Source organism: Acipenser ruthenus, chromosome 13 (assembly GCF_902713425.1).
Source record: "Acipenser ruthenus chromosome 13, fAciRut3.2 maternal haplotype, whole genome shotgun sequence".
In the NCBI taxonomy this organism is placed as follows: Eukaryota; Metazoa; Chordata; class Actinopteri; order Acipenseriformes; family Acipenseridae; genus Acipenser; species Acipenser ruthenus.
In genome coordinates, this window is record NC_081201.1 from 36396986 (window position 1) to 36416942 (window position 19957).

The following is a 19957-nucleotide window of genomic DNA, read 5'->3' on the forward strand; positions in this document are numbered from 1 at the left end:
TGATGAGCATTTTAGTATGGTAAAGAAATGGTAATGAAACAGCTTTGTGAAATATATTCTGTTTATTCCAGTTTGTTTTTTTTTCAAAGATGGGAAAAAAATATTTAAGTAAAGGTATTAATCTGCAATATATACATTTGTGTTGTTTTTGGAGTAAGTGTGCGTGTATTTATCCAGCTGCAATTGGGTATTGAATATATCTGTGTTTCAGTGCTCAAGAAATACCAACAAATTCAACTACACTGTCTAGACTGCTTCCTTTGACCAGTGTGCTGGATACAGTGACATGGTTAAAGTTGTGTACATTTGAAGTATTTTTCTCTTTTAAAAATCAGTCTAACATTTTACTAAGATGTAAAAAGCTGAGATGCTTTGTATTCCGTGGGTTGAGAAGATGGTCACCAGGCAAGGAAGTATTCAACACTGGAGACACTAACTGAGGCGTCTGTGGCGGCTTCCTGTCTTGCAAAGAGATCACGGGCACAGTCTTCAAAGTTTACCTGATAAAGAACTTAAGTGGAAGGCAACGATCACAGGCCTTCCATTTACAACTCATTGAAGAAATGAGACATTATACAGACCCTTATCTTCGTTTGTTTGAGCTAATGACAATGAACTGCACTTAATATGACTCCTGTAATTTTACTGTCACTCTTATGATTGCCAGAGTGGAACTGGAGTCCTTTTAAATGTCACATTTTCTTTTACATGTCAACACAGTTCTGATCAGAAATGATAACCATTTAGACCCTTGGAGATCACAAAGAAATGCTTAATTTTATATTATTATTATTATTATTATTATTATTATTTATTTCTTAGCCTTATATAACAAAACCTTTGAAAAAAGTATATGTGTTTTTAGACATTTTCACTGTCTTCCTCCCAGCATCTCTCAGTTTTATGTGTATTCAATTTAGATTTAGTTATTTAATTTCTACTAAGTAGGCATAAATAAAAATAACCATTATTTGCATGCGTTATATGTGCACTAACATTAAAAGTGTTCTAGATGTTGTTAAAACAAAATTAAGTTGCGTATTAATCATCATTGCCAGAATCTTATTTATTTTGTTAAATTAGGTTATATCATAAATAAGGCAAAAATAAAATAAAATAAAAAATCGCCTATTCAAAAAAATGGATTTCGTAATGGTGATTATTTGTTATCTGGATAAATGTAATCCAGCAGTGACATTTTCTGAAAGACCGTATCAAAATGATCCAGATAAAAGTAATCTCGATCGCAAAATATAAAATCCTGACCACTTTGATCCAGATTAAAATTGTTGAAAAACCAGGCCCCTTGGTGATTACCATAACACACTGACCGACGGATGATGAAGGGAGAGAAGAGAGGGGTAGGGCGCTCAAAAATGTCGTCACGTCCGGGTCTATGGTGTGTTTTGTTTCTAGAAGTAATTTCGCAACAGCTTGGAATCGCAAGAAGGTTCTGCAGCCTGGTTTTTGCTTTATGTTTATCCTGTGTGTAATCCGCATATATGTTGTCTTCTTGAGAGGTATCCAGACACCCTGTCTGCTTTTTCACATAAACAGAATCGAGGCTGTGATGGAAAAACATCACCAGCATTTGCAGGTAAGGATGAGTCGGACAAACACGGTCCTACTGTGAATGTTAATATTTCAAACAGCAAAGCGGAAAGAAGCAGCTTACCATTGCAGATACATTGCAGGGATTGAGTTAAGCAGTGTTGCTGAGGACAAACTAAAAAGCAAATGTGATGGGGTGTCATTTCTGTCTGTCCGAGTGTGTTTCTCAAATAAAGTACCGACTATATTACAAAGATCGAGGAGTCCCAGAGATCTAATCTATACTCTTTTTTTATTACACATTGCTGTAGAAAAGCAACACTGGTATACTGTGAAATGAAAGCTGTGTTTAAATGCGAAGGCATTTGTGTTTACTGTAATTAACCAAATGTGGTATGATGACGGCGAATTCCACTGTTGGCAATTCTAAATGTGTTTACTTGATTGTGCGGGAGTTACTGCAGTCATTTTAACATTTTAAAAATGTAAATTGCACATAAACTATTTTATCTTGTGTTTAAGCATTGATATATATATATATATATATATATATGTATATATATATATATGTATATATATTAGCGTCACTATTTAGTAATTCTTAGGAAATTACTGGGCCTGTATACTTGAAGTCTTACTGTACACTTGCCTACCTAGTACAGTGTCTGATTATTTACCATGCTGCTATTGGAATTTAACGTACAGTAAAATGAAGTTTGCTGGAAGTAGAATATCGAATTACTACACAACTGGAATAGTATTTTGCGGAGAGGTGCAAAATTGAAAAGTCATCCCAGAACCATACGTTATTATTATTATTTATTTCTTAGCAGACGCCCTTATCCAGGGCGATTTACAATTGTTACAAGATATCACATTATTTTTGCATACAACTACATAATTTTTACACATTAGTTTTTACTGGAGCAATCTAGGTAAAGTACCTTGCTCAAGAGTACAGCAGCAGTGTCCAACTGGGATTGAACCCACGACCCTCCGGTCAAGAGTCCAGAGCCCTAACCACTACTCCACACTGCTGCCCTTACGTGCCTTAGACCTTACGCAACTATAACTAACGCAGCAGTTCCAAAAAAAAAAAAAAACTCAAAAATGTTTGTGCACGTTCTGTTGGTGTGCTGATCTTAATATCCACAGCCCCAAGTCATGACTAACAAGATAATAGAAGAGATGTCACTTGCCTGCCAAACAGCTGTCAAATAGAGATTTGACACTCTTTGTTTAAGCTTAGATGATCTAATAAGATAACAAGATATGTTTTCTTATTATACAGTCCATTACTTTTGTACACATATATAATGTCCGGATTACTATTACCCAGATTAAAAGTTTAGAAAAACCATCCCCAGGCTATAGGGCACATCCTGCACTACACGCAGAGCGCCTTTACTGGATGCGCCACTTGGGAGCCCACACTTGATAAAGTGAAGTTCTCTTTTTTTTTTTTTATCATTTTTAATTGCTAATGTACACACCAACAAGGAAAGCAGTCAGTCAGTTAGTTAGTGCTTTCTCTGATTCAAGTAGTGGAGTTGTTTTCATAAACATTTGAGCTGGGTGAAATAACGGTTCCTTTTTTGTCTATTCCAGTATCAGTGAAATTGCTGAGCACCCAGACTTTGTTAAGAGGAAAGAGCCAGTAGCTTGTGGAAGGCTGGTAGCCATGCTGTGCTGGGGTAATGCTTCCTTCGGGCAGCTGGGGGTGGGTGGAATCGACGAGGAGATTGTCATCGAGCCCAGGAGCTGCAAGTTCTTCCACGGTAAAAAGATCCGCGATGTGGGGTGTGGGCGAAGGCACACAGTGTTTGTGCTGGAAGACGGGACAGTCTACACTTGCGGCTGTAATGATCTGGGGCAACTGGGCCACGAAAAGGCGAGAAAGAAACCAGGTAAGCAGTATTTGATACTGTACTGGACTGAATCCAATGAGTATTAAATATGTTTCAGTGAAATGTGTTTAAAGATTACCAATCTTTTTTTATGTTCCTTTTTTAAAAAAATAAAAACTAAACTAAAATGGGAACGCCAACTAGCACTGTGAATGTTGAACAGTATAACAGCCATGATGTCTTCACCAACTCAACACAGATTCCTTTCTGATAGCTATTACGTAAACATCTGATAAGCTTGATATTACACAATATCTTGAACCCATACATGATTTTATAATAGAAGCTGATATGTAGAGTTGTCCATGGTTCTTATAGTTCAAGATCATCTTTTCATCTCCCAATTACATTGCAAATACAGAGAATTTGCTATACTAAAATTGACACCAGCATAGTTTGTCCAAATGTAGTAGTGCATCTTGTATTAAGATTATGAGAGTTGTTTTCTTGAGGTTGCTCTATGTCTGCGAGACAATTGTTCAATTCCAGCCTTTAAAGAAAGTGAATCCAGGGGGTGTTCTTGGAACCAAAAGAAAGATTTATTTTTATTTTTTCAACAATATGCTACTGCAATGCTTTGCTTTAGCTGAAAGGTCCTGATCATTTCAAATGCTGTAAGAGTTGCTGTCTCCTCCTGATGTTGCAAATAAAGATTCTGATGATTAGGCTGATTCCATGCATTCCTAATCCAGACCTTTGCATGTACAGCAGAGTACAGGGGACAGCTGTTGATCACAAGCAGTCAGTCAGCAGGAGTAGTATTTTGTGTTGTGATGACTTTTTAAGGCAACTTGCAATACAGACCCTGGGTGTGATTCAATACTTAAATCAGATTCTGTATACAGCAGAAAGCTGTAGTTTAATAACATGTTTAAACTGCTTGGCTCCACCTGCTTTAATATTTACCATATAGTAGGTGTGGCCAACTCAGTTGAAAGGTCACAGTGTCACATGTTTTATGGAATCTCACAATGTTGTGTTTTTGTTTTTGATTTTTTATGTATGAATTGCTTATATTGCTGACCTTTCTTATAATTTACCATTGAATAGAAAATAAACCAGACAGTCATATAAGGAACAAGTACAGACTGAGAGCTTCTATAAGACCTCAAATAAGCACTGTTGGCTCAAGCCTTCTATATGTTTTGATAGTAGTCCACATTGTGTTATGCAAAGGGAATTAATGCCTCTTGAATAACACGCTGGGAAAACTTTTGCAACAAATAAAATAGCATGCTTGCACGGCAAACGTACGTGCTTGAAGAAACATGATCCCAACCCATTGACAGGTTAGGGGACACCCTGGTAACCCTCCAGGTGCCACCATTTCAGCACTTTGTGAGTTCCATCCACCATCCCTAGAAAGCAGTGATGGGTCTTCAAGTTAGTTAGAACTTAAAGTATGACATTTTGAAGTGGTCTCCTCCTTGTGTATAAAGTAATGAGTATGAGGCTTTTTTTACTACGGCAAAACACAATCAGAGACTCATTTGTACTTCCTATTATGTGGGTAGGTGTTGCAGTAGTAACGCAGTATTTGTTTATTGCTTATTTCTGTAGAACATGTTGGTGCCTTAGATGCTCAGAACATTGTGGCAGTGTCTTGCGGGGAGGCGCACACTCTTGCCCTGAATGACAAGGGGCAGGTGTTTGCATGGGGCCCAGCAGCCGATGGACAGCTGGGCCTGCCAGGTACAGAAGAGTGTGTCCGAGTGCCCAGGTAAGACTGTTGACTCGAGTGAGATAAGCAATATAAATCAAGTCCCTCTGAGCCAGCTGAGACACTATTCTCACACACACACACACACACACATCCCAACAACCTTGTGATGTCAGAAGTGACCACAGTTATAATGTAGTTAATGTATATATTAATGATAGCCTACTAATTTAAACTGTGTTGGAAACCACAATATCAGCTCATTTACATGAGGAAGACATCAGGGCTTCTGCTGCTGGGACTTGGTTACATGATTAAGATTTACCAATGACACTTTTATACCAAAACTCACATACATGGTTTTGGGGGGCATGCATGCACATTAATGTCCAATAAATTAAAAACTAGGGGTCACCCTTACCTGAAGAAATGTAAGCGTTTTGCTATGTTGCAGGGTTTTACCTCCTACTGTTTGAAGTGACTAATGGTTTTATTTTTGTCTTTAAACAGAACCATCAAGAGTTTGTCTGATGTTCAGATAATCCAGGTGGCATGTGGACATCAGCACTCTCTCGCATTATCTAAAGGTAAGTGCGTGTGCTGGGCAGCAGTGCATAAAAATGTGGGTTCAATTAATATATATATTATTTGCCCCCCCTCGTCATTTAGTTTTGATACTGTTAGCATAATATTATGTGAACACAGCCTTGCATACATATTCTTGTATTTATTTATTTATTGATTTATTTTTAATTCAGGAAGTCAGATCTTCTCGTGGGGACAGAATAAATTTGGGCAGCTTGGACTGGGCTGTGAAAACAAAAGCCAGTGTTCCCCGCAGATAATTCGGTCTTTGCTGGGTGTTCCCTTTGCCCAGATAGCAGCTGGAGGAGCCCACAGCTTCGCACTCACGCTCTCAGGGGCCGTGTTTGGCTGGGGACGCAACAAGTTTGGACAGCTCGGTCTAAATGATGAGAGAGGTAAGTTTGATCCCAGGGAAGATCATCAATAATCTGAAAAGGCTGACTATGACACAGCAATATCAGTGATACTCTGTACTCATTGCTGTTACCCTAGGTGATGTCGTGTCACATTTGTGTCGAGTTCTGTCTGAAAAAGGATGGTGGTTATTAAAACATAGTTGGATAATACGAAAATGTGTTCTTTTTATTTGTTTATTTATTTATTTTTCCTGATTGGTAGCTCTTCGAAAATTGTCAAGTAAAAGTAAGTGTTTATACAGAAGAATTAATAATCTTTTCCAGAGTATTCTGGGTTTCCACTTTTAAATACAGTTCTGAATGCTGCAAGGACAGAAGTCGCAGCACTTTCTACCTGGATGTTCTGCTTTGCATTATTAAAATGGACTGAAACATTTCTCTTGCAGACAGGTATGCTCCTGTACTCCTTAAGTCGCTCAGAACACAGAAGATTGTTTACATAAGTTGCGGAGAAGATCACACAGCTGCACTTACCAAGGTATAGTACAAGACAAATCGGAGAAATATTACTGGTATTGTTGCATTTATTTTTGGTAACCGTGAAGTAAGCATTGGAATAATATAAAGTAGGCTTTTGCGTAAAGCAAATATTAATCAGGTACGCAATCTTTGAGCTGGCTCATAACAAAGTTTTTATTAGTTTTAAGAACCTTATATAATCAGAAAAAAAACTGCTCTTGTGGTTTTAAAGAATTTAAGAACAACTTAGACGCTTCTGACCATTACATTTCATTGTAGGAGGGAGGTGTGTTTACATTTGGAGCTGGAGGATATGGACAGTTAGGTCATAACACTACCAGTCATGAGATAAACCCCAGGAAAGTCTTTGAACTGATGGGAAGTGTTGTCACACAGATAGCCTGTGGTAGGTAAGTACCATCTGAGTAATTCCATGTCTTCTGCATGGGAAAGTCAGGTTTTAGGGTGCTAGTTTATTCAGTATATGGTCCTCTGATTTTTGGAAGTTTGATTGATCTTCTGTTTTTTTTTTTTTAAGGCAGCACACTTTAGCATTTGTCCCCTCGTGTGGAAGAATTTACTCTTTTGGGCTGGGAGGTAATGGACAACTGGGAACAGGATCTACGTGTAACCGGAGTAGTCCCTTCACTGTCCAGGGAAAGTGGGTTGCACACAATAGCCAGTGTCCCCCTAATACAAGTAAGTGCATGTTTGTGTTCTGTAAAGGATTGTTTGGACGTTTATCAATGTTGAAACTGCACACTTTATGATGATGTTACTTTTTTAAAGTCGTGCTTGCTCAATTGAAGGTTCGTAATTTATTCAATTTATCTTGTAAACTCTGACTATTTGTGTTGCACAGATATTGAAGAGTACTGTTGTGTCAAGAGAATTTACGCAGGTGGAGACCAAAGCTTTGCACATTACTACACTCCTGAGGTAAGGAAAAAGGAAACTTCTTATAATGTAGGATGTAAAAGGCTGTTATGTTAACATGTGAAACTAAAGAAATTGTTGTACATACAGTATGTGAAATAAAAAAAAATGTACAATTTAAAAGTTAAAACCACTTGTAATTTAAATCTCATCTCTTCTTTCAGAATTCTTTGCCAGCAGATGATTTCCGGAATTCAGATTTTCTGAGAAAGATTCATACATTAAATTATGAAACTATTCAAAGGTGGTTGAACCATGCTCAAGGCAGGCTTCCTGCTGATATAGCAAAGTAAGAATATCTCTTGGTTGCCTTAAAATATACAGTTCTGCAGAATATTTTCTAACCATGCAAGTTCCTTCCTTCTATATAAACATGTTAGTTACAATACTACTGTACAAGGTTGCCCTATTTCACATGTATATCGCATAAAGATATAAAGAAAAAAATAAAATCTTAAAGATTCTTAAGACGAGCACCTCACATATACTTTACATATGACCATATCAAGACTCCCTGGATACAGCTACACAATGCTTTTACAAAACGTAACATGCCTTTTGATAAGTATTATATAATCTGAGATTGTTCATTAAAACAAGTGCAATGCTCCATTTATTAACAACCATAATAAGGTTTGGAAGTCTTGCACACTGACCCCTGTCTTGCTGTTTTGAATTCCTCTCCAGTGAGATAGATGTGGTGTTCTCTTCTGCAAGCTGTCTAAATGGAAGCTTCCTATCAGACAGGTACTTTTATCTTCAATATTTCTGTACAGTAAGCCATCTACTGTATTTGATGTATTTAAACTCTACATTGGTGTGTGCTGCCCAACATTCTAAAGTTAAACATAGATATAAGATTGTTAACCATTTAGATGTAGGATGTAAAGCTTCTGGTCCTTTTGGCAATACATCAATACAATCCACATAATCAGATTCTGATACAATGATGTCAGTATTTGCTGTAATTAGTCATTCTTGTTTTTGTTTTTCAGCCATCCTCACCATCATAAAACCAGCTCTAAATTTTCAGGGGTTGACATGAACTCAGCTAGACTGCTGTTTCACAGGCTGATACAGCATGATTATCCAAACATTTCTCAACAGGTAGGCAAGGAAGCAACATTGCTGGCTTATGTAAGCCTATGTAAAATGTTTTTACAAAGAGACGCTACAAGGTCTTGTCTTTTTTTAGATGGAAGAGTACAATACAGGTATATAATATAATCCAGTTTGCAACAAATCCAAGAGGAATGTCCCTGCCTATTCGAGCTTTCCATTGATACAGATGTGTGTGATCAAAACGGACTCTGTTCTGTTGTGTGTACACCATATTGAACAAACACATTTTCTTGACGTATTATATTCTGACATTCACTTTACTTTTGGTTCCTCAGGAGAAGTAAATAGAAATGTATCTGAATCTATGACTTTAAGCATATATATATATATATATATATATATATATATATATATATATATATATATATATATATATATATATATTAATTATTATTATGTATTTCTTAGCTGACGCCCTTATCCAGGGCGACTTACAATTGTTACAAGATATCACATTATTTTTACATACAATTACCCATTTATACAGTTGGGTTTTTACTGGAGCAATCTAAGTACCTTGCTCAAGGGTACAGCAGCAGTGTCCCCACCGGGATTTGAACCCACGACCCTCCGGTCAAGAGTCCAGAGCCCTAACCACTACTCCACACTGCTGCCCAGGGAGTCTGTTTCCTTCCTGGAATAAAAAATTGTTTTTCAAAAACTTTTTGCTTTATTCTCAGGTGGCTGCTAGCATAGAAAAGAACCTGCTCTCGCAACTTCCCAACTCTCCACCTGATATCGAAGCTCTGCGATTGTACCTTACGCTACCAGAGTGCCCTCTATTCAGTGACCCCAACAACTTCACAACCTTAGCAATACCCTTTGCTTTGGCTATTGTCAGTCTGAAAGAAACGCCACTGAAAGTACTTGGTAAATTTACACACTTGCTACCTAACCTGTTATATAATCCTAACCCTAATGCTGTAATCACTTTAATAGCAGTATTTGAGCCAGACAGGCAGCAATATACAAATAGATTAGTTCTCTAAGAATAATAATTTCTCTCTTTGATTCAGGAGTAATTCTTGGGTGTCTTATGCATCTGATTTCCCTCTGTGTTATATCTAATAGAAAACTGGTGGTCTAAACTTGAACCTCAGATCTTCCAAAGGATCGTGCAGCTCTATAAAGAAGTGGTGGTGAACCTCCTGAGAATTCGCAAGATTGGGATCCCTCCCTCAGAGCAGAGGATCTTCAGCAGCTTCCTGCATATCGCCTTGAAGGTCTTAGAGATTCTCCACAGGGTGAGTCTGCCAGCACAGGGAAAATACCCCATGCTTTCCACATGAAACCACAGAGACGAGCGTGTAGAAATTAGGAACAGGTACACGTAATCGGACGATAACTAGATTAGGAGAAACATCACTTTGGGGTATGATTGCTCTTTCATGTCCTTGTTCTCGGTATTGTAACCATAGATGTATTTTATAAAGGCTAGATCAATCTAATGATCCCTTTAAAGGTCATTTTTGGTGGATGACTATGATGTGAGGCATTTTATACAATATAACCATTCAAGGTAACTAAAAAACAAAAAAAGAGCAGCTGTATTCTGTTTTTCAGTTGATCCATTTGTAGTGCTGTCATGTCTGGCTAGATCCCAGTTGGTTTGAGTGGTGTATAGAACTGGGTTACATTTTAGGTGTAGATTAATGAGGTTGCTTCTCCTTTTATAGGTTAACGAGAGGTCAGCACAAATCATACAATATGACAAGTTCTACATTCACGAATTACACTCCCTGATAGACATTAAAAATGACTACATCACCTGGATACAGCAACAGATGTATGGGGTGGTAAGTAAGGTTTGTTTTCCATCTTGACTGCATGGCAGCCTCTTGTGTCACTATGTATGATAATGGAAAGCCAATTGTATGCTAGAGGTTGCACCTGCAAGCATGTTTCCCCCCCGCCCCCACATCAACAAACACCTTTTTAAATATACCGAGCATCAAAAGAAACTTTATTTAAAAAAAAAAAAAAAAAAAAAGTATGTAAATGATGGACATTAATGAAATGTTTTTGGTTTCTTTTTAATCACTAGATCATTCATCCTTGACCATGACACGTTTGAGTGACTATGACTCAAACATATGCACTTAATCACCTAATTAGTGAGACAGTTGATTGGACACTGGATATGGAGTGATTTCAGCTGCTGAATTGCAAGCTTGAATAAAAGCAATAAAGAAAATCACAAAAAAAAAAATATGCCTGTCAAGAGAGCAGCGCCTTCGTGCGATCGGCTTGTTGGAGGCTGGACTAGGGCAGCGTACTGTGGCTCGCCATCTTTGGTGCTCACAACCAGCAATTTCAAACCATGCGAGACGTTATAGCCAGACACAATCTGTCAATGACAGGCCACGAACTGGGAGACCAAGAGTCACAACATTTGCAGCATCTTCGTGTTGTCGATTGTTAATCGGCACAATAAAAAGTCACTGCACCTGCTCTAAAACAGAGTTTGTAATATTTCGATCACATCTAGTGAATTTTATCCAAATATAAGTGATACATTTCTTTTGATGCTCAAATATAAGTGGCAGGTTTCTTTTGATGTTCAATATAGATCTGACGAGTCTATTGGTTTTCCAAAACGTAGGGAATAGTTTAGCCACTCAGTTTAGAAGGCAAGCTCTTTTATATGAAATTCGATTCATACCTCTTGAACCGCACATGAGAAACAGGCACTAATGCTTCTTTTCTCTCTTTCAATTATTTTTTCTGCTGCCTTTTTGTTGTAGGACCTCAACCAAGGATTGGAGGTAAGCTTAGCATCAGTGTTGGCAGTTTTAGTTTCAGATATTTCCTGTTTTGTTTTATTTTTGTGTAAACATATTATCTGCAGTAAGATGTGTCGAGCTCAGAACAGGACCTAAAAAATGTGATTCCAGAGCAGCTCAGTTCTTTAAAACTAACATACATATTTTACATGCAGGGTGTTCCTCAATTCTGGGTTGTTCCCACATCCAACACATTTGTGTGGCACCCTGTATTTCAGGCAAACAGAGGATTGTGAGTTTGAGCACAGTGAGCTACTTGTGTTTGTTTACAAAGTCCTTCATGAATTAGGGCCATCCTATCTCCAAGAACTACTATCTCTGTATATTCCTATTCGTTCTTTGAGATCAGAAAATGCAGAACTCTTAGTTTTTCCAAAGAAATCGTCTTCAGTCAACTAGAGCCAGAGCTTGTTGCTGTCGTGCTCCTCGTTTGTAGCATCGATTCCAGTTGACACTGGGCAGGTTGAAACATGGAATTCTTTAAAGTCTGACTTGAAAACATGCGTTTCTGAATGTGCTTTTATAGAATTGGTTGTAGTTGGAGTGCATTGTACATATTTTTTTTTTTTTATTTGTACCACGCTCCGGGATGCCACTACAATAGCAAGTGTAAAGTTATTACTGCCCTGCCACTCTTGAAAAGAATGAGAGGGCAGCTGTTGTCATAGTTTTTTTCAATGAGGTTTCAAAATCCCTAACATGAAAAATATAAATGCAGCAACACCCCCCTCCCTCCCGTCCGTCCATGTATGACCTAGACCATTTATTATTTTCTAATGATTTATTCACTTATAAAGTATCCTGTTTTCATAATGAAGTGCTAATCAGCTGTGTCCCCTTGCCCCATGCACACTTTACCAAAGCTTACACATTTTGCTGGCTGTTCCCATTGCCTCTTTGTGAAGACTTTGTTCACTAAAGCTTTAACTCCTGAGTTGTTTGTAGTCTATTGCTTATGTCTATGATTTTGTGTGATGTTTTCAGATGCCGGACATGCCTGTCACAATTTGCACATACCCTTTTGTCTTTGATGCCCAAGCTAAGACGACACTATTGCAAACTGATGCGGTATTGCAAATGCAGGTGAGAGTGATTTTTGTATATTTTATTAGCTGTATAATAATATGGCATAGTAGCAGGCGCTTTGTCAGCCAGGAACATCTGAGTTATTACTCGGCAGGATTTACTTCCATGGTCTCAGGGATGTGTTCCCTTTATTACTGGTACATTTGTCATCTATTTAAGTCTTCTGTATACGTCATGATCCCCAGCAGAGAGATTATATATATATATATATATATATATATATATATATATATATATATATATATATAATTGCTAAATAAAGGCAGTTATGAGGGCCCTCCTTGCAGGTGAAAGGGATCATGTATCATTTGTCTTTGTGCTTCTCAGATGGCTGTTGACCAGGCGCACAGGCAGAACTTCTCCTCGTTCTTCATGCCAGTGGTGGAGTCTGTGAACCCCTGTCTGATGCTTGTAGTGAGGAGGGAAAACATTGTAGAGGATACAATGGAGGTGCTCAGGAAAACCAAGAATCTGGATTACAAGAAGCCGCTCAGGGTACTTCATTTACATTTTGCTTGGAATTCCCTGTATCTTTTAATGTCACAGTAGAGTACTTACCTGTTTGACCTGAGACGATCTTGTTTTGTAACACCACAACTGGAATGCAGTGAGATACAGAACATATGCAAAGCCTGGAAGTGCTTGTATACAGTAATGCTAAAGGTTAGTACAAATGAAGAAGGGCTTTTAAAGCAAGGTGTTGTGTGTAATTAAAGCCAGTGCTGTTGCAGGTGATCTTTGTTGGGGAGGAAGCTGTGGATGCAGGAGGTGTTCGGAAAGAATTCTTCCTGCTCATAATGAGAGAGCTGCTGGATCCCAAATATGGCATGTTTAGATATTACGAAGACTCGAGGCTTATCTGGTTCTCCGACAAGGTAAAAATACATTGGATTTGATCAGCCCTGTAATGACAATGTGTGATCCAGTTCAGAATATTTTGTAATGGTTTTTGTTTTGCTGTTTTATTTAGACCTTTGAAGACATTGACTTGTTCAATTTGATTGGTGTTATCTGTGGCTTGGCGATATATAACTTGACGATTGTAGATCTGCATTTCCCCCTGGCCCTGTATAAAAAGCTTCTGAAAAAGAATCCCACACTAGATGATCTGAAGGAGCTGAAGCCTGGCGTAGGCAGGTTGGTCTTGAGCAAAACAATCGTTAAAGGTCTGAGTGGATAACATCAGCCAGAGTGCCCTAGAAGAGCTTGGAATATGGCAACCCAGCAGTCAGTGCTGTGTTTTTATAATGGTCAAGAGACCCTGAGACGACTTGTTGAAATAGGCTTGCCAGTAAGACTCCCGATGAGATTTTCTAAATGTATTATTATTTAATCTTTACAGAAGTATGCAGCAGCTACTGGATTATCCAGATGATAATGTGGAGGACGTATTCTGTTTGAATTTCACAGTATGTCTTTGAACCTTTTTATTTTTTATTTTAGTAGAGGTCATCCAGCACATCACAATCACCATTGACCAATACAATCTTGTTAAGAAGCTGGGGGCTAACTTCATCAAGAATGGGGTATTAGGCATTATAGCATTAGGGGATCCATTTCTTATTTGTCTAGTTTCATTTGGGTTAATTTATTATCAACATAACTGTTGTATTGATATTTAATTTTCAGGTTTCTGTTTACCTTTTCAATTTATTATTATTATTATTATTATTATTATTATTATTATTATTATTATTGTTATTGTTATATCTTTTTTTTTACTAGATTACTGTGGAAAATTTTGGTGCAACAGAAGTCAAAGAACTTATTCCAAATGGTGACGATGTTGTTGTTAACAAACACAACAGGTAAGTTTGAGGTCCATACAGCACACGTTTAGAATTTTTTGCAAGCAAACGTAATGAGAGCTCAAACAACAGTAATTCTGTCAGTTACTACTGGTGGTGAGATTTAGTCTGAACAGTGTAGTATGGATATGGCATTCACGATGCATGTAAACAGAGTGAGGAATGGAATCATAAATCATAGTCTATCATGTTGGAAACGTGATTTCTGTTGAGTGTATTGTTAGTAGTGCAGTCGGAGCTGTATGACATTTATGCTTATTATTTTCAGGCAGGACTTTGTCAATGCCTATGTGGACTATGTCTTCAATACATCAGTTGCTCCACTATTTGAAGCCTTCTATGAAGGCTTCCACAAAGTGTGCGGAGGTAAAGTGCTTCAGCTCTTCCAACCCAACGAGCTCCAGGCCATGGTGATTGGAAACACCAACTATGACTGGAAAGAACTGGAGAAGGTAAGAAGCCCATTGGCAGTATTACAACAAATCGAATACAAGGTCAAATGTTAAGAGTGAAAACTGTTTTATGGTTCATGACAGAAATAGGTTTCTTGGCTGAATTTTAACTTTGTTGACGCAGTAGTATTTTGTTTATTTATGTATTTAGTTAAGGGGCTACAGTTTCTGTATCAGAAGGTTGCAACCTAATGAACGCTGTCTTTCTGTGTGTCCAGAGTACAGAGTATAAAGGAGAGTACTGGGCAGACCATCCCACTATAAAGCTCTTTTGGGAAGTGTTCCATGAGCTGCCGCTGGAGGAGAAGAAACAGTTTCTTTGTAAGCATTTTAATCATCTAACATCATATCAATCAGGTGCCCCTTGAGGTGCATTATTGTACATGCTAGTTTGTGCAAGAGCCTGTGCAAACACCCTCACTCGTCAGTCTATTCAGGGGTCTATAAAATGGAGCTGGATCGATTTTTAACTGCCTGTTCATGAATCTCTCAAAATGCCATCCTAGAGAGATAATTTCCTTAATATTTAATGTCTTCCTTGTTTAACATCCTATTATGTCTTCCATATGATTCTCCAGACTATTATTTGCCATGCTTACTAACTATTCCAGCAACAAATGCTTCAGAAAAGATTCCTCGAGGTTTATTATGAGGAAGCATATTAGAGCAGCTTTGTGGGAACAGATAACTGATCTATTCCATGCTTCAAACACAAGGGGCAGCCTTCTACATCTCAGTTATGAGATTAAACCACCTGTTAACTTTATCATACGGTTAACAGAACTGCTTCATCAGACCTTTTAAAATCAGTGTACAAACCATTGTAGGTTTGCTTTACTGTAAGCATCATCTTTCTTTTTACAATCTTTTTTTTTTTTTTTTTCAATCATGTTAGTTATTGCAAGATGCATTGTTCCTGAGATACACGTAACAGCAATGTGACTGTTCCCATTTCCCTTGCAGTGTTTTTGAGTGGCAGCGACCGCATTCCTATCCTGGGGATGAAGAGCCTCAAGCTAGTGATCCAGCCCACTGGAGGAGGGGAGCAATACCTGCCAGTGGCTCACACCTGCTTCAATCTCTTAGACCTGCCAAAATACACAGACAAACAAACCCTGAGAGCCAAGCTCATCCAGGCCATCGACCACTATGAAGGATTCAATTTAGTGTAAAAAAAAAAAAGACATCTCTTATTGCTTGCCTTATCAGATGCAGTATTTTTTTTCGAAAGACTATCTGGACACTTAGTGGCAATTTTGAAAGTGACAAAAAACACAAACCAAAAAGTCTTTCAATGGAAGAGGAACTAAAATATGCCTACTGATAAAAGCTATCAGTTTGCTGGTAGTCCACTTGTCACAAGAACCTTGTTGCTGGCTTTGTTTTTATAACAATACACCCATTGGATTCACCCTCTATATAGACTGAAGGATGTGGAAGAGCTGTGTCATGGTGGGGGTGTGATTGTGAACAAACTGCTTTATGCTTTTGTAAAGTGTCAATGATTATATATATATAAAATGTATTTAGCCTTTTGTTTGTTATTACATTAGATGCATTTAACAGTAGCAGCTACTTTTTATTTTATTCAGCATATCACAAATGAATGTAATAGTTTATTGTGTGTAATGTGTGTTGACTTGTTAGGACCATGTACACTTATGAAAAGAAAACAATCTTAAAGCATAGGTGCATATAATTAAACTAAGACCTCAAGTTTTCACTTTGAAGGTGTTTTTATTAACATGATTTTTGGAAAAATCTTTTATAGCAAAAGTTTTTCTTTTGTGGACAAGGAAAAAAGTTACAAGAAATAGATGTCTATAATTGTTTATTTCAGCATTTTATTTTTTTTGCAAAACTCCAAAAATGCTAAATGTAAGAAGATTTCCAAGCATCTGAATGTCCCAATTTTCAACTGTTGTTTCTATTAAGAAGTACAACACTCGTGGTACTGTCACAACGCTCCCTTGGGCTGGAAGAAAAAGTTATTTCATGAAGAACAAGTAGCAGAATTGTGAAGGAAGGTTCATAACAATCCTAGATTAACTGCCAAAGATATTGAAAGTGAATTAGCTGCAAATGGGACTAGGGTTTCCATTTCAACCATAGCTCGAGTATTGCATGGTGAAGGTCTCAATGGTCGCAGGCTATGTCATAAGGCTGTGTGGTCCAGTGGTTAAAGAAAATGGCTTGTAACCAGGAGGTGCCCGGTTGAAATCCCACCTCAACTACTGACTCATTGTGTGACACTGAGCAAGTCACTTCACCTCCTTGTGCTCCGTCTTTCGGGTGAGACGTAGTTGTGACTCTGCAGCTGATGCATAGTTCACACACCCTAGTCTCTGTAAGTCACCTTGGATAAACTTAATTGCCAATGCTTTTTCTTCAAGGTGCAAAAGCTTCCAATGCTGAAAATGTGCCAGCCTGCTTTACTAAAACCGGGAAGGTGAAAGACACAGAAAATGACTTAAAAAAAAAAAAAGAAAAATACAATATTGAAACTAGTAGCACAGCTGTACCATATTAGAGGCCATATGATTAAGCCCTGACAATACAATCGGGGGGGGGGGGGGGGGGGGGGAACACATACGACACATCAATTCAGTCACACACATTTAATTGAATTGTTTAATTCTTTAAAGAGCACACATCCCCATTTAATAAAAAATACATTAAATGGATGTCTTCTTTAGATCTTTCCTCCCCTCTAATGTGGAAGCTCTTCATGAATCAGTTTGTAATGCGATCCACAGGATGGACAGCGCTTTGGATTCCCTTCATGTAACCAGAACCAGACAATGGCAGTGTTATCTTCCTCACCTGGAACAATGGATTGGGAAGCGTTTTTACTTTGGCAATCTTAAATCAGGCACAGCGATAACAAATTAATACTAAAAAAAAACCAAAAACACTACTCTCTCAAATTAGCAAATCCCAAATAAAAAGCCATTTAAACCACTTCTTACAGAGGCAGCCAACCAGTCTCTTGTCGCCAATGGAAGGAACAATATGTGGATCCTCACTGGTTCCTGCATACTCTTTCGGCCTGAAAATACTATATGGGTCCTATTAAAATAAATGAAATATTTGATTAACCTTCCTGAAAACACTTAATAGAATTGCTGGTTAATAAAATAAATAAAAACACATAGTACTTCTGTGGATTACCTGATGTTACATTGGGTAAGGCAGTCCACGAGTAGTGCTAATCAGGGTCTGTGAAGCCAGACCTTAAATTCATTATATAAAAAAAAAAAAAAAAAATGTCAATGCTATTAAACAGACTGCATTCATTACCTTTCCCTTCTTCTGGGCCAGTAGAGCTCGGAGCTCCAGCCCTGTGGCTTGCTCCTCATTGGTTGGGATGCCTACAGAACAATAGAATTACTTGTACTACACAGACTCCATACACCCTTTGAGTGGTTCCCAAGATCAAGCCTTCAATAACTCAGCTAATAAAATGGCAGTGCATTGAAAAGGTAGGTCAACGCGAGTACCATTTACACAGTATGTTGAACAACAAATACTGCCTTGACCAGACCCTCATCTCTCCCTACACACCCACTCGACCCCTCCGCTCCGCCTGCACTAGAAGACTGGCTGTACCTCCTCTACGCTCCCCTGCCTCCAGAGCCTGCTCCTTCTCCACCCTCACCCCACAGTGGTGGAATGACCTTCCTACAGATGTCAGGACTGCCCAGTCCCTGACCACCTTCTGGCGCCTCCTCAAGACTCACCTCTTCAGACAGCACCTGTAGAACAACTCTTTTCCCTCTGGACACACTCACTTTACTTGCTCTTATCTGCTCCCTATTTTACTGCATGTAATCCTGTATTTAACAGAGTACGGTAATCTGCCACTAGTGTTATTCAATCGGTAGTATTTTGCATTTAATCGTATCCTGATGCAACTATCACCGACACTTATCTGCTCTGATATTGATTCGTATTTTGTATTATACTTGTACTTACTAGAACTGAAGTGATTGTATTTTATCTTGCTCTTAATTGTATTAATACTTGTACTGTGATTCTTAAATTGTATTTGTTTACGACTGCTCTCAGGGTTGCACGTAGTCCGATATGTCTCTGTGCTATTTGTGAATGTGACCTGCTTTCCAGCTCCAAGCTTTCTGGCACCTAATCTTGCAGCCAAGCCAAAAAGGTGTGTCTTTTACATGGGCCTGGTACTGGAATAAAAGCGCGATGACCTTCGTTTATTAAAAGCACACATACAAAAACTATTAGTGTTTGCCATTCGCTACAAACAAAAAAACACAAAACGCCCTTGTCCGTATAAGAAAATCGGTTTTAAACACACACACACTAACTATATATATTATAAACATTATTATTTAATGAAGAATGTTCTGAAGCATTCTTGATTCCTATGAAATTCTGGTAACAGTGTCGCGCATTTTAAGATTTACAATCAGTTAATATTACGTATACATCTTAAGAGTCGTAACTTTACACTAACCACACTTACCCTTTGCAGTGCACATAACTCTTACTGGAGTTCTTGAGAGGTGGTTCGCTGCTGCCAAGCGCACAGCTTTGTATGAAGTTCGGATTAAAAATTGAGTTGCCATTTACTCTTCTCACGGAGACCCAGCTACTTCGGAACTGATAGAGGCAGAGTAATATTTATAGTAACCAAGGCAGTTAATAGGAACCTAGAACTAAATGATTGACAGCGGCAATTGACCACACCAGCTACAAACTACTTCAAAAGTTAACCAATGAAATGAAGAACGAGTTGTAGGCGAGAAAGCCGCAAGTGTATATTTAAAGGAACACGCGCCGTGTTTTAGGAGTATAGTGTATAGTGTACCGATATAGTGTACCGATTCGGGATGTTGGTCGAAACCTTTCCTCAGCATTGTGTTAGCTCAACGTCATTGCAGTGCCAAAAACACATGCAAAATATTTGTGAATGAGTTATTACTGTAGTAAATTATGGAAAAAGAATAAACAGATCGTAATTGTCATCAATTGTTTTGCAGTGATCAGTGAGTGTACTCTTTCTTGTGTCCGTTCAAGTGCACTTTTATCTGACAGACTTGTTTTATATAGAGAGAGAGAGAGAGAGAGAGAGAGAGAGAGAGAGAGAGAGAGAGAGAGAGAGAGAGAGAGAGAGAGAGAGAGAGAGAGAGAGAGAGAGAGAGAGAGAGAGAGAGAGAGAGAGA

General features: G+C 38.2%; 2 protein-coding genes across 4 annotated transcripts; one reads left to right on the top strand and one right to left on the bottom strand.

The window, feature by feature from the left end:
* The first annotated feature begins 1173 nt into the window (after positions 1 to 1173).
* Positions 1174 to 16486, top strand: LOC117418271 (probable E3 ubiquitin-protein ligase HERC4). Of its 3 annotated transcripts, XM_034031153.3 has the most exons (25): positions 1353 to 1597; positions 3160 to 3458; positions 5019 to 5178; positions 5629 to 5705; positions 5877 to 6098; positions 6506 to 6597; positions 6858 to 6988; positions 7117 to 7277; positions 7441 to 7517; positions 7679 to 7803; positions 8202 to 8261; positions 8510 to 8621; positions 9317 to 9506; positions 9708 to 9880; positions 10313 to 10432; positions 11381 to 11401; positions 12404 to 12502; positions 12833 to 13000; positions 13237 to 13380; positions 13476 to 13642; positions 13848 to 13914; positions 14231 to 14313; positions 14582 to 14765; positions 14984 to 15086; positions 15729 to 16486. In XM_034031153.3, the coding sequence occupies exons 2-25, from the start codon at positions 3233 to 3235 to the stop codon at positions 15935 to 15937; spliced, it is 3171 nt and encodes a 1056-aa protein (XP_033887044.2). In that variant the 5' UTR covers positions 1353 to 1597; positions 3160 to 3232; the 3' UTR covers positions 15938 to 16486. The 3 variants fall into 3 exon arrangements, 2 of the variants coding, with proteins under 2 accessions (XP_033887044.2, XP_033887045.2); XM_034031154.3 differs by lacking the exon at positions 11381 to 11401 and having other exon boundaries at positions 1354 to 1597; XR_004546799.3 differs by lacking the exons at positions 13476 to 13642; positions 14984 to 15086; positions 15729 to 16486 and having other exon boundaries at positions 1174 to 1597; positions 14582 to 14637.
* Positions 16487 to 17382: 896 nt separating this feature from the next.
* LOC117418273 (cytochrome c oxidase subunit 5B, mitochondrial-like) lies at positions 17383 to 19450 on the bottom strand. Its single transcript, XM_034031158.3, has 4 exons — positions 19258 to 19450; positions 18066 to 18136; positions 17735 to 17834; positions 17383 to 17588 (listed from the first exon to the last, which is right to left on the bottom strand). Exons 1-4 carry the CDS (start codon positions 19358 to 19360, stop codon positions 17476 to 17478), a joined length of 387 nt encoding a protein of 128 aa, XP_033887049.1. The 5' UTR covers positions 19361 to 19450; the 3' UTR covers positions 17383 to 17475.
* Between the last annotated feature and the right edge of the window lie 507 nt (positions 19451 to 19957).

Excerpts from the sequence above, each read along its gene's own strand:
- LOC117418273 (XM_034031158.3), bottom strand. The coding sequence starts at position 19,360 with ATGGCAACTCAATTTTTAATCCGAACTTCATACAAAGCTGTGCGCTTG. Across the intron at positions 18,137-19,257 it reads AGTTATGTGCACTGCAAAGG|GCATCCCAACCAATGAGGAG; the intron begins GTAAGTGTGGTT and ends ATTGTTCTGTAG. Across the intron at positions 17,589-17,734 it reads GAGACTGGTTGGCTGCCTCT|GTGAGGAAGATAACACTGCC; the intron begins GTAAGAAGTGGT and ends CCATTGTTCCAG.
- LOC117418271 (XM_034031153.3), top strand. The coding sequence starts at position 3,233 with ATGCTGTGCTGGGGTAATGCTTCCTTCGGGCAGCTGGGGGTGGGTGGA. Across the intron at positions 13,001-13,236 it reads ATTACAAGAAGCCGCTCAGG|GTGATCTTTGTTGGGGAGGA; the intron begins GTACTTCATTTA and ends GTGCTGTTGCAG. Across the intron at positions 13,381-13,475 it reads TTATCTGGTTCTCCGACAAG|ACCTTTGAAGACATTGACTT; the intron begins GTAAAAATACAT and ends TGTTTTATTTAG.